Raw genomic sequence first — 13964 nt, forward strand, 5'->3', positions numbered from 1 at the left:
AAACAGAAAAATCTGATGAATTCTTTGAGGATATCCGGGTGATTATTCCAAACGGTTTCTTTGCAGTAAAATACCAAAAGGGCTTTTACAACCAGCTTGCCACTTCATCTATTTTATATGTTGCCTCCTACTTTTCTTACTGTATGTGTGTCTTGGAGTGTATCAAGTATGTGGTGGGAACCTTGAAAGTCGAGAAAACCTGCATCCAAACTGTGGCCTACAGCAAATACAGAGGTTATATATCAAACAGAGTAGACACTATATACAACAGCAAGTGGAAAAGCGGTGTTAAGATACGGTTACAAACGGTACAGCTGGGCAATTTATAGCACTCAGCCATCACCCACGCTCGCTCCACACTTACCGCACTGAGAGTAACACGTGTGTGTGTTAAGCACAACTACAGACGAGGGTTATCAGTGCAGTATGTTCACACCCTTAAGACAGCGCGAAACCTAGTGAGTCCTTTTTCTCTCCTCCTCCATGACACAAACACGCTAACACAGGATCCCACGTTTGTTTATCATCACCTTCTGTAGATTTAGAACTACAAATACATGTGTACATTAGGCTCTTAGAACTGCAACTAACCTGTACTGTTTTGATGAAAGGTTTTATATTTAACACGACTGCACCATTAGTCTAAAAACAGCTGTAGTACTGGAAACAGAAATCAAAGATGTAATAAAAGAGGATGAGTTTGTAAGCTGTTTATTTTTTTGCTAATGTAACTTGCAGCTTTTTCATTAGGATCAAATGATATAACATGAATAATATGGATATGATTTTCATACATTACCCTGTCTGTGAACGTCATTTCTGCCACAGTTATGTCACATAGATTTCCATCTGCAGTAGTGGTTGTTTAACAGTGAGGACGACACTCCCATGACCCCACGCTTCTTCATAACGTCATCCAACTACGTCCTTTGTTATTGTTATGATAAGAGAGTCCTGATAATTGCTTCTTGGAAGACTTTGCTGTTGGCTGACGTTAGGCCACTCTTGGCGCTAAAATTCAAGCAGCTCGGCTTTGTGAGATGGCTTGACCATCTATCTTCCTCTTGATCACATTCAGGTTGTTTTCAATGGGTTCACATCTGGATTGGGCCGGCCATGAAATGTAGAGAGAGATGCTGTTTGAACATTTGGAGAGGTCTATTAATTTTTTTCCAGAGCTGTATTTTCACTATCCGTTAGTCTGGAGATTTTTTTTTTTCATAATTACCCAAAGCCCAGTTTGTGGTCCTGAAATGTCTTATTTGTCTGATCACAGTAAAAAAGACTAGTAGCACAAAGCACAGTTGAGAAGCTGGTCAATGTTTGCTGTGATTGTGTCAGCACTAATAAACACAAACATTTATCTGTTAAGCTGTATACTGTGTGTTATGTTTAATTGCGTTTTGAATTAAACAGGTGATATTTTCTATTGTTTCAGTGTATCTGAGACTGAAAGGAAGGTCCTGAGGTGAGGATCAGAAAAGCTAAATTGAGGATAAAAGGGCCAGACATTTACGGCTCATCATAGCTGCCAGACCATTAAGAGATTTGTAAACCAGCGGTATCAATTTAAAACTGGACTCAGTCTGTGTGGAGTCTGCCTGGGTGATAGATAACACTGCTGTGACATGATGCTCTTTCATAAACTTGTTAAAACCCTTGTTGCTTCTGTGCTCAGCTCTGCTGCCTTTAGCTGGGTAGACCAGGTCAAGCTACTACATCTACACAGCATTGACACTGTGGGCCTCTACAAGTACTAAAGTTTGAGAGAAGACAAACTTTGACAGAACAGATCCACACTCTTGTTTTCTGCTGCGCGTCGCACTTTGTGCTACCACAATCCTATCAGGTGGAATTTAGAAATGCTGCTCTGCACTTCCCCATCCTCCGTGGCTGCTATGCAAAGCTAAACTAAGCTAAGCTAAGCTAGCTATGCACAAACACCTTCTTTTCTCTCCCAGGGGCACGAGAGAAATCACCGTGGCCAAATTAATTTTCTCCCTTCTGCTTGTGCTGTTGAAACCTGAGGGATCAGTGAGGCAGAGAATCAGCCACAGAGAGGAGAGATGGTGCTGGAGGAGAGAAGGAAAGGGGAGCAGAGGAATTTTAATGTGGCTCTGTCTGTCTCTCGCTGCCTGCCAAAGAAAAGCAATTACTATCGCAGCCCCCTCTCTCTGCTGCGTGTGTGAATCTGTGTGTATGTATCTGTGTTTACCTGTGAGTGTGTGTCTAACTGCAGGCGGGTTCTGGATTCTGGATTCTGTATGTTCAGCGTATCAAGTGTAGATTAGCTCTACACTGCAGGATGTGTAGGATCTGTGATACAGTACATGTCTAGCTCTGGTTTGAACTTAAAAGCAGCTGAAGCATTGCTTTGATACTATAAAACATCCTTTCCAAACGCTCGTTGTGTTTATAATGATTCCAGTGACTAACCTAACCAGTACAGTTTACAAATGCCCTCATAGATGAACCGTTTTGCTACTGCGGTGACGCTACAGAATCCAGCTATGCACTGTGCTGATTTTGAGTCGCTCTGAGTGTGAAGGTGACCATTTGAAGAGGTGCTGATAAACAGCAGACAGATAAGAGCTGAGAGTCAGACAGACAGACAGGTGGAAGGACAAATTGAGGTACTGAGAAGATAGTAAGGCACAGAGCTTAAGGAAGGATTGATGGAGTTTGAGAGGTGTGAATAGAGGGGATATGAAAAGGAATGAAGAGCGATCTCCCCTACGGAGCTTTGGAAAAGCCTGTGATTGTATCAGCTCAGGACTCACCATCACTCCTCACCTCTGTCAAACCCTTTAATGTTTCTCTGTTCTCTCCTTACAATTTTAGGATGAGGAGGTTTGCCTACTGTAAGGTGGTTTTGGCCACCTCTCTGGTGTGGGTGATGCTGGACATGTTCATTCTGCTCTACTTCAGCGAGTGCAACAAGTGTGACGACAAAAAGGAGAGAGGACTGCCCGGGAGATACGGTGAGTGTGTTTTTGCCAAACGCATATAAATGTGATCAGCGAGCATCCTCCAGCATCCCTCTTGAGTGGGTTGTATGTTTGTGTGTCTATTGCAGACGCTCTGACCAGGCCACGGGACGGACCCGGCGAGGGGGGGAAGCCTGTGGTGATTCCAAAGGAGAACCAGGAGAAGATGAAGGAGATGTTCAAGATCAACCAGTTCAACCTCATGGCCTCTGAGATGATTGCTCTTAATCGGTCACTGCCTGACGTCCGGCTGGAAGGGTGAGCAGCCTCCCTGCAGATAATCACCTGTCCTGTCACTTACTCTTAGTCCACTCATCAAGCTCGTCTCACTGCCATCCACTGCTGGGATGGTGCACACTGGTGATCAACTTTAACTGTAAGCCAAACGTCTGTCCTGAAACCTGCACAATCATTCACACAGTGACCCACTGTTGTTCTGCAAATGTTACAGGTGAGAGCATAATGGAGACAAATGTATAGATGACCAAAAGGGACTGATCACATTAGAATGGGTGCAATCATTGAAAATCTGAAAGACGATAATTAAGTTGAAAGTATGTCTGACAGTGGATTAGACAGGGTGTGGCGGCCTCAAAGAATCCATGTGCACTTGAACTTCCTGAAAAACAGCACAGCATGTCCAAATTCCATACCATAATCTGATAGTGTTTACTATGTACTAACTGTCCTTGAATGCTGTCCTGTAGTAAGAGTACAAAAATCTGAACATTTTACACAAACAGGAAAATCGTGCAAAACATGCAGAGATGTGTTTTAGTCGAACTGAGATTTTGAAATAACACCACTAATTGGACTCAACACACAGACAGCAGAATGCAACCCGAAGATTTAGTAGTTGGGGTTTTTTTTATTGATGTTCTGGGGCTGTGAGCAGCTCATCCATTGCTCTTCAGCAATGCATTATGGGAACATAAAGCACTCTCAAAAGTCAACAGCTTTTATAGTTATTTCAAAGCGGCTAAACCTAACTGTGGTGTATTTAACCATTTTGTGTGTTAGGCTGATGTGATGGCTGGTTTTAGCATGTCAGTGCGGACTACTATTACTACTACTAACTATTTGAATATCTACTTTTGTGCAATATGTCCACAATAGGGCATACCAGTACAACGAGAGAGAAACTTACATGCAAATACATATTTATTTAAACACAAACATGCCTTTCAAATGATCAACATAGGCTTCCTACACCTTGTAAAATAAACAAATGGACATTCAGCGCTTAGAGCGAGCCGTGCTGTGACAGGTATATTTATTTACACATAAACGTGTAAACAACACACCAATACCTGTCTGTTATGCTGGGGGTGAGAATTTCTCTCTTTCTCTCCGGCTGGGCTTGGATTTGAATTCTCCGCCTACATAACCACACACCACATGGTTGTTGTAGTAGCTTCTTTCAGTTCGAGTGATTTTAACATATCACAGAATAAAGTGATGTTGCGATGCATTCAAAGACGCTCCGTAACCAAGAGTGTGCGCGAGGACATAAGCGGTAGTGCTAATTTTTTTCAGATCAAAAATTAATTGTGATAACTGAATATCCGTTTTATATTTTCTAATTTAATATATTTGTTGATAGCCCTTGTGTCCTCTGTGTATTCTGATTATTTATGCGGTCCATTTAAAATGAATGAAATAGTAATATTGCCCTACAAAATGCATCTCTCCTTTTCTGTCGTCCTGTTTGTTGATAACATGCAGTAAATAAGCAGTGTATTAGTTTTAAAAAGGCTCATAATCACTTCATTGTTTGTGAGCTTTCTGTGACACCACAGAACAGTAATTAACACACAAGAATCGCAGCGTGACTTGCTGTCAGTCACTGGCTTTTAATTTGCCCTCACAGCACAATGTTGTACTGATGTTGTAGATTGAAAGACACAAATCGTGCAGCAACTAAAATACAACAATGTAAAAATGTGTTTCCTGTGGTGTGGACCAAATGAACCAAACTACAGGTGTGAGAGTTGGCTTACGTGTAGTGGCTATTTTTAGGATCATTATTTTGTCACATTTCCGTGTGTGAATACAAGCACAGACTCCAGAACTGCTCTGGATGGAGAATTGGGACACTGCTTGCTATTGTGTTTTACGAGATGACGTCAAGCTACACTAGTAAGTGTTAGTAAGAGCCAATAAAGTTATGACAGATTTTTAACAATCAAGCCTCTCTGGCCGTCCTATCAGAGCAGACTTTCTCTCCGTGAATCAAAGCCCATTGGTTCACCCAAAAGATTAGTCTCATAATGTCCAATTCAAACAGGAAATAAATCACATTATGAAAGCAATGATACACTTCTCATGAGATCTTGAGGGTCACAGTGCAATTACTCAGCTAAGGTGTGGTGCCTGAGACTAACTGCCTTACAGTTTCACTTATGTTTAAAGAAATCAAGACCAAACAAAAACAAGCATTACAGCCAGTTTGAAGGATAATGAGTACAATGGAGATTCTAATCATCACTTTTTTGCTTCCTCTTTTTTATTTTGATTCAGTAATACTAGGTTTTATGTACAATTCACATAATGAGGGGTTTAGTGTCACTAAAATGTCTGTCAGTGCCAGAGGCTGCAGGTTGTTCAGTCCTCAGACAGGCAGAGATGCAGTCAGAGCCGCAGACAGACAGAGAGGCAGTCAGAGCCGCAGACAGGCGAGCATCCGGCCAGCGGCGTGAAAGATGTGTCGAGGTTAGTTCAAGCAGGTGGAAACTAACTCCGGCCTCCCACCCCAGCCCGTGCCCCTTTCACTGCTTCAGTAAAGGAACATGCATAGATCAGCGATGAAGGTTTGTGCGATACACAGAAAAACTGACTGACAGGCACAAGAGTGACAGACAGGTGCACATGCACAGCAGACAGGCAGGTAAGAAAGAGGACATTGATCCGTGAAATGGGTTTTAGTCTTTGAGCGAGAGTTGATTACTAGGTGTGTTTTCACTCAGCCTTCCCTCCGTCTATCCGCTTTTCCAATTAGGAGATAAGAGAGAGTCAATATCAGGCCAGGCAATGTGCCTGCGTGTGTATGTACGTGTTTGTTTGTGTGTGTGCACGTGTGTTTGGATCAGCAGGTGCAGGGGGGAATTCTGAATGAATTCATCATAGCCAAGCAGGACGCCATTAGCACACAACTTTGGTGCGGAGCCCACAGACTGTATAAAAAGATGGCCGACATGACAGCTCCCTAAAAGTAAAGCCGAAACCTTTCAAGCGCCCCCTGCTGACCGGCTGCAGTATAGGTCATAAAGCCCGCCTCCTCCATGTTAACAGATGGGACATGAGTCAAACTATAAAATCAAAATACACGCCAAATGAATTTTTCTCAAACATGGTTCCTGTCATTATAGTTAGTTATTATCATGCTGATTTACGTCCAAGTGTTCATTTTTCTGACAGTTTTAGTACTAATGAGTTATTTGATGCTGTAAAAAGGATGATTGACAGCTCTGTTGACAAATCCAGCCAATGTGTTCTGGATTAGCAGAGTAGAGGATGAGCGGCGAGAGGAAACATAACTAAAACAACCACTACAGTCACTGAAGTTTCCATTTCTGTGAACGTCTGCTTCAGACCAACACAAGAAGCGGTTCTGCTGTTAAAGACGCCAGCGTGCGGGATCTTTTTTTTGCTAAGTTAAGTGTGTGTTTTGGTTAGCGGAAGTGGTTACGAGTCGACGGCTCCACCGGTCAATGTCTACTGCACGGCTCTGGCTCCAAATGACATCACCATTGCAAGATGGCAGCGCCCGACACAGGGGGTATTTTGGCTTTCATTTGTACAATAAGAGCAGATGGAGACTTGTCGTCCATCTTTATAGTTATTGGTGGAAACTCACTGATCGTTTATTTTCATTATGGTCAGCAATGCTGTTGTTGAGTGTACAAAAACAAGAGGACAGGTCATTCTGACTTTACAGTCTAGCCTGTGTGTGTGTGTGTGTGTGTGTGTGTGTGTGTGTGTGCGTATACATTGGTTGGGTGGATCTACAGTGTATAAAAACACTTTCCATGACCACACCTTTCAGAAAACTTGTCATTTTCTCCTTTTTAAGATCCTGCCTGCGACATTTTAATGAGACAAATATATAGATTTATATATGTGTGTGCCTGCGTGTTTGTGTTTGTGTGAGTTACATGTTGCAAGAGTGATTTAATCAGAACCATTCTGCCCGCCCATCCTAACTATCCCCACAATCCACTGGCTGGAGAAACAGCCTGCAACTCATTACCCTGCCTTACTGCTGCCAAAACGTTGCTCAGGCAGCACCCAGACTCTTCGGGACACACAGGACTCACAACCACTCCTCAGTTTTCAAACCCACATCATGTGACACATAGTCACAACATGTGTCAACACACATCCCACTGTTGACACACAGTCCTGCTTGTTTTCCATGAGCTGCATCATGTCTGAATACTGGAACGTCTGGGTTTTTGTGTTTATGTTTGTTACACAGAAAAATAACGAACTGACTCGTGTAGAAGTTGAAAGACTCCAAGGGTGTCTCTGTTTTGGCGATGAATCATCTTGTGTGCTCATCAACCCCTATCCTCGCAGAGAGCGCACACGCAGCACACACTGAGCATCACTGTGTGTGTTATTTAACATGCTCCAGAGGCAGCTGCGGGATGAAGTGTGTTCTTGACCTCCTCTCCTCTGTTGTTACATTCCTTCAGTCAGAATCAGTGAGAGATCAGAGAGAGAGCGTGCAATCCTGCATTCGTGGAGGGAGGGCGTTATGAAGACGGAGGAAGGAGATCATATTCCTTTTGGCTATTGTGACAGTTGAATCAGTCAGAGGAAGGAAGTCACAAGCTTGTTTCAGTATTGTCGTCAATTGATGACAGTTTGAGCAGCTCTGGGAGTCTTTTAAATATAACACTGACACTGTTTGATGTCAGAGAGCTCGTGTACAGGTATAATGCCTCTGTGACTCTAACTGCTGTTTTAAAAATAACACCGAGCCCTGCTTCATTGTTTTTTGGTAATTTGAGAGTAACATTTAACATTCATTTGGAATTGGATGAGTCCATTTTTCTCTGCCATCTGTTGTGCAAATCAATCCATCTGTAGTATGTTTATTGTTCCCAAAGAGTGAGAAAGCTTTCAAAGCTGTTTCCTAGAAAATAATTTGGTCGGTGAGATGATCATTAAAGGCTTGTATGCATTGAGAAAAGGTGAATATGATGTGACAAAGGAAGACTGGCTTGAGTAGTTAACGAAGCTCTGCTGTCATGCCGCCTTTGTCGTTTTACATTAAGCCAATCGACGCCGGTGTAAAGCGGAAGCAACACATGCACGAGGTGTAAACAAACAGTGCGTGCTTCACGTACACACACACTTCCGCCCTGCCGGTTTACACAGACGCCGTTTCCCCTCTGTTACTACCTCCAATGCTGTCTCAGAGACGTCCGACACTCCTTGTGTTTTACATAGAAGACGAAATGTAACAGAGGCGTAATAACCCCGCCTTGAACTGGCAGTGTAAAAGGGGCTTTTGTGACCCTTGTGGCGATTTAGAGATGTCTTTTATCCCTAAACATTGCAGTGCAGTGTGTGAATATGTGTTATAATCTAGTCTGCATTCTTAACACTGAAATACAGCTGCCTAAAATGTAATTTTATTACTTGTACTGGAACCCGAAAATTGAATCATTGTCTTTATCGCAGCCCCAAACCTGATTTTGTTTGCATAAGTAATAAAAGGTTTTGTAAGCTACAAGCTAGAGACAGACAATATGGATACAATCCTCTGTTACAGTAATATTTATCATAAAAGACACATGTTTTCGATTCCTGGAAAATTACATGAGAATCCATTTAGAGATAAAACAACCAGAAAGGAATGTGTGCGTCATTAGCATAAGACATTAAAATAACTAATCACAATTATCTCTGGAAGCTGATTTTCCTACAACAATTAAATAATCCCTAATCAATGGCTGCCTGGGAAGCATCAAATCCATCTTAAAAGCATGGATGTGCTTTGAAGAGTGACCTGGTATCATTTAAACAACCTCCGTTCTCCATGGCCTGAACAATAGAAACCCACCGAGTATTTAAATGAGCATGTGACAGTCTTCACTTCACTCACATCCATCGTCTCTGATCTCCACTCTCCTCTGCGTCTCTCAGTAGGAGAGTTTGATGTGTGTGCCGCTCTGCACGGCTATAATAATGACTCACACTCTAATTAGCATCACTAATCAGCTGTCATCGTGCTGACCCCCGCTATTTCTGTATCCACTTTCTTCGTCTAAATTTGGGGATACACGCTCGGTTTGCGCGCTCATTACTCCCTCTCGGTTTCTCTGTTCGAAGTCGCTAAAAATATGATTTTTCACGAGGCCATAAATGATGATCTGATTAGTGCAGCGACTCCATGACTGACTAATGCGCTTTAGCTGATGTTTTAGTCCCAGCTTTTCCCCTCTTGTTCAGCTCTCTCTCTCTCTCGGCCCTATGTGTAGATTTGGTTTAGCTGCGGCTCTGCCTCTCCGTGTAGCAGTCTCTTACAATCAGACAGAGGCTGGATTGTGATGTCTCTACGCCACTGTTTTTCTCTTTTCTCGCTCTGTCTCTGTCAGCTCAGTTTTGTCTGTGTTCAAAGCCTACAACTTCACTTATTGCACATGTGGTTGTCTTGTTTTGTCTGTGTGGGTTTCAATGCCTTTCGCACACTTCCTCTTGTCTGCAGCTGTGCGATAAGTTCTGTCATTTTGACAATGTGCTGCCTGGTCCATGTTGGATTTGCAGTTTGCTTTCCAGAAGCATAACACATCTTATTTATCTATTCTTTTTTTGAATTAATATTTAATTCTGATTGTTTTCTTTTCTCTTTGTAGGTGCAAGAATAAGTTATACCCCGATAATCTTCCTCGCACCAGCGTGGTGATTGTATTTCACAACGAGGCGTGGAGCACGCTGCTGCGAACGGTCCACTCGGTCATCGACCGCTCCCCACACACGCTGCTGGAGGAGATCGTCCTGGTGGACGATGCTAGCGAGAGAGGTATATATATATACACACACACATACACACACACACACACTGCACATAATTCCTTCAGTGCTTGTGCCTCTTGTTTGAGGCTTAGCCTATTTTTTAGAGCTACTGTATGATTTTGCCGGGTTAGCGTGTGTGTGTATGTGTGTGCTGATGCCCAACAGCCAGTCAGCATATATGAGCTGTGTGTGCCACTCCACCCTGTGCAATGCTGCTAATCCCTGTTTGGGGGAGATTAGGTCTTTAATTCACCAGCCGCAGGGATTACACTCTGTTATTACCCTCAATCCCCCCCTACCACCCCCAAGCCGCCACCACACAGCGCCTTTTAACCCTCTGGGCCCTCAGGTTGGAGTGTGCGAGTCAGAGGGAATCTGTCTGTGTGTGTGTTTGGGGTGGGAGAGATCTCTACAGGTATGATGTCATCAGACATGTTAAGACACATTCACACAGGCACTCATCTGCCTCTGATCTCTGTTACTAAAGCAGTCTGAAGGAGTAGCTTCTAATCCAGTGTCTGCTTCTGTCCATTCTGTGTTTATTAAACTCTTTGATTTTCTTTATTTGTGTGTTTCAGACTTCCTAAAGCGGCCGTTGGAGCAGTACGTAAGGAGGCTGGAGGTTCCTGTCAGAGTGGTGAGGATGGAGCAGCGCTCTGGCCTGATCCGTGCTCGCCTCAAGGGAGCGTCCATCTCTACTGGCCAGGTGTGTGTGTGTGTGTGTTTGTTTGCACATGTGACATCCACTGACCGGTGACCTAATCTCCATATGGCGTGTGCACTGTTGGGGTTGTCTCATGTTTTCTCTCTGTGCTTCCAGGTAATAACCTTCCTGGACGCTCATTGCGAATGCACAACAGGGTGGCTCGAGCCTCTGCTGGCTCGCATCAAGCAAGACAAGTAAGAAGCACACACACTACCAAAGACACACACACCCATTGCAAACATAAAAAAATCAATAAACTATGTTGAGCTTGCAGGGGGCCTGCCCTTGTGTTTATTTGATGCTTAATTACTCATTCTCTGTTAACTGCTTTACACAAGCAGGTACGCACAAATGCCAACACACACACAGAACACATAAGGTCCTATTTTAGACCTGACGCACAGCGGCCAACAGCGCAGCCACACTGGCATCGCTCGTTTCCGACCTCCCCGACTGTCCTTTACATGCCCAGAACAAAGATGTGTGTTAATGGCAAATGTTCTTGCGCCCATCTTTGCTCCCTTGGACGTGTTAGACTAACAAAAACCTTGTTTAAAGTCACAGGGGCAGTGTCCTGCTATTTAAGGTTGCATTATTCTGATATTAAGATGCACCAGCATAGGCTGGTTCACAACACACAGAGGCACCCTGAGCAGTGCCCCTACTCCTCGGTTAAATGATAATCATTTGCTCATAGGCAGTCAAAGTGTGTTGTAGAATGTAGCTCTTGTGTCCCCGTCTCCTGCCGTCATATACCGCTTCTGGCTTTATGCAGCTGCTCATGTGATGACAGAAGAAGCTTCTACCCTGCAGTGCAATGCTGTGTCCTTGCGTCTGTGTTGATGTGTTTGTTTGTGCTGCAGGAGAACGGTGGTGTGCCCCATCATCGACGTAATCAGCGATGATACGTTCGAGTACATGGCAGGGTCTGACATGACATACGGGGGCTTTAACTGGAAGCTCAACTTCCGCTGGTACCCTGTACCCCAGAGAGAGATGGACCGCCGCAAAGGAGACCGCACGCTGCCTGTCAGGTGGGTGACTCAGTTGGATGAAGCATCGAATCAGCTGATCTGTGTTTGATACTTCATGAAGCATCTTTAATCCCTACCAGCTCCAGTTAACACCGACCTCTTTGTTTGTGGCAAAGAGAGAATTTGCATAGAGACAAAATTTCATCATGAGTAAAATAGCCAGTGAATCATACACATTAACTCAATGAGTCCGCTGTTTAAGATAACTTATATCCTGTGAGCTGTGCTGTTGCTGATAGGCATTCACAATCGATGAGTGCAGAGTAATCGCACATTTAATCTACCACAGTTAATATCTATAAAATGCTCCGAAGGCAGAAATGCTGAAGCAATATATTGAACTTCCTCTGGCGCTGAAGTCAAGATGTTTATGTAAGACTGTGTGTAATATTGTTTCTCATGACCCGGGTCCTGGAACCAGAATGAAACATATTTGTGCCTGTCCATCATCTCTTCTTCCTGCTCTTGTTTTTAAGCTTTGCTTGATGCCAATATCCAAGGTCACGCACATAATATACCTTATGTAACTGCGCGCCCCTGTTTTTCTGCTTGTTTTTCACAGCTCTGCATGACAAAACTTTCCTAAGCGTGTCTTCTAAGTGGCCTAAAAAAACAGAAATGGATTGTATTGTCAGGGCAGGGAATTAAGATCTACTATACACTAATGACGTTATTTACATAAGCCCCGTCCTTCCACAAATTACGTCAAGAAGAACTGAAAACTAGTTCATTTAAACACGCTTTCAGAATTATGCATGTGTATTAAGTTTCAGTCCAGCTCACAAAGTGTAAAGTTAACCAGCAGGAAATGAGTAGAGAAGCAGAAATCAGTTATTTCAACAGTACTTTTGCTTTCACTATTCAAACCCTCACAGACTGACACTACAGAAGGAAACCTCGACAGCTGAGCTGCTCATTATGGGCTCATCTAGCTTGTAATTTACTGTACCGGGCAAAAGTCTGAGGTCATTCGGAAAATCTCTCTTCAAAAGTATCCAAGGTCTGAAGGAGACTTAAAAAAAGAACCTCTGAACATGTTCAATGGCCTTGTCTGAATCAGGCGCTGTAATTACTACCGACAAAAAGCTGAGAGAATTCACCGCAGGATCACCAAAGGAAATCAGGCAGTCAGCCGTGTGGAACATTTTTAGGCTTTTATTTTAGCAGTCTCATTTCAGCAATGACTTTTACTTTGTCTCGTAAGTTTGGAAAATATTTAGGGGGGAATTCACTACAGCGTGGCCTTTGCGCTGACTAAATCTGTGCGAATGACACAAAAAGACTCCGCCTCATTCTGGAAGCCCACGCGGAGGGTTAAATGCACACCATGCAGAGCAAGCAGCATCTCGGTGCTCCTGTGCCGTTTGCATGTATTTAAATGAGTCATTATGCAAACATTTGGGGAAAATGTGGCCTCTTTCTATGCAAATGTTTCCAGTGATCATGACGACAATTCCACCTTTTGTGTGATCAAAACATTTATTTGTCTGTAAAAACAATCTGTTTTACATTATTATAATCAGGAGACCAATAAGTCCCGGGGCTGTGCGAGGCTCAACCCTGGCACACGCGCACACTTTGTCCCGTGTGTGGAGACGATCTGGAGCCGTTACGCATGACAGGGATTATTATTTGGAAGAGCTGCTATCACGCGCTTGTTTAAAAAACAAAAATGAAGCTGCGTTACAGAGAGTTGAACAAGCTAACACTTGTCGAGTCTGGACTGCTCTCCCTGCTTATCATCGATCTGTGCATGGAGTTGAGATCCATCAGTGTGCGCTGAGCACGGAGCTGCAGAGAGGGGAGGTGCTGACAGCTTCTCTGCACAATTATACACACAAGAGCAAACTGCACGGATCTGCTAAACTTCATGGGCGTGTTTGCGCTTGAATATCATTAGTGCAATTTGCTTTGTGAATCCGACCTTGAGACGGAGCCGATCGCGGGGGCAAATGATGCGCAATTTATGGCGCTATAAGCGGCCGCAATTCATTCTTAGTGAATTCCCCACTTAATGTTTACCAATATTATTTCTTAAATTCTATTGTTCTCTCCTTGAAATGTTTGATTTGAAACATAATCTAGTGTTTCTACAAAATCCATCATGTAAACCAAATTTGAAACAACCCTGGCTTCATATTTTATTGGCTCCTCGTGGCTCACACCAACGTAGATGTGCAAGGGTGCAACTGCATTTATCGGAACATGTAA

General features: G+C 43.4%; 1 protein-coding gene across 1 annotated transcript in view; it reads left to right on the forward strand.

The window, feature by feature from the left end:
• The window catches only part of galnt1 (UDP-N-acetyl-alpha-D-galactosamine:polypeptide N-acetylgalactosaminyltransferase 1), a 36813-nt gene that overhangs the window by 15891 nt on the left and 6958 nt on the right, over positions 1–13964 (forward strand). The window contains exons 3-8 of the mRNA XM_069656059.1: positions 2842–2981; positions 3077–3245; positions 9854–10020; positions 10592–10719; positions 10834–10913; positions 11583–11753. Coding sequence (XP_069512160.1) covers positions 2843–2981; positions 3077–3245; positions 9854–10020; positions 10592–10719; positions 10834–10913; positions 11583–11753 — 854 coding nt within the window. The 5' untranslated portion in view covers position 2842. The remainder of the gene's footprint in view (positions 1–2841; positions 2982–3076; positions 3246–9853; positions 10021–10591; positions 10720–10833; positions 10914–11582; positions 11754–13964) is intronic.

The sequence above is a fragment of the Semicossyphus pulcher genome, unplaced genomic scaffold, assembly GCF_022749685.1.
Source record: "Semicossyphus pulcher isolate SPU_LCO1_2020_fin unplaced genomic scaffold, fSemPul1.0.p SCAF_9, whole genome shotgun sequence".
In the NCBI taxonomy this organism is placed as follows: domain Eukaryota; kingdom Metazoa; phylum Chordata; class Actinopteri; order Labriformes; family Labridae; genus Semicossyphus; species Semicossyphus pulcher.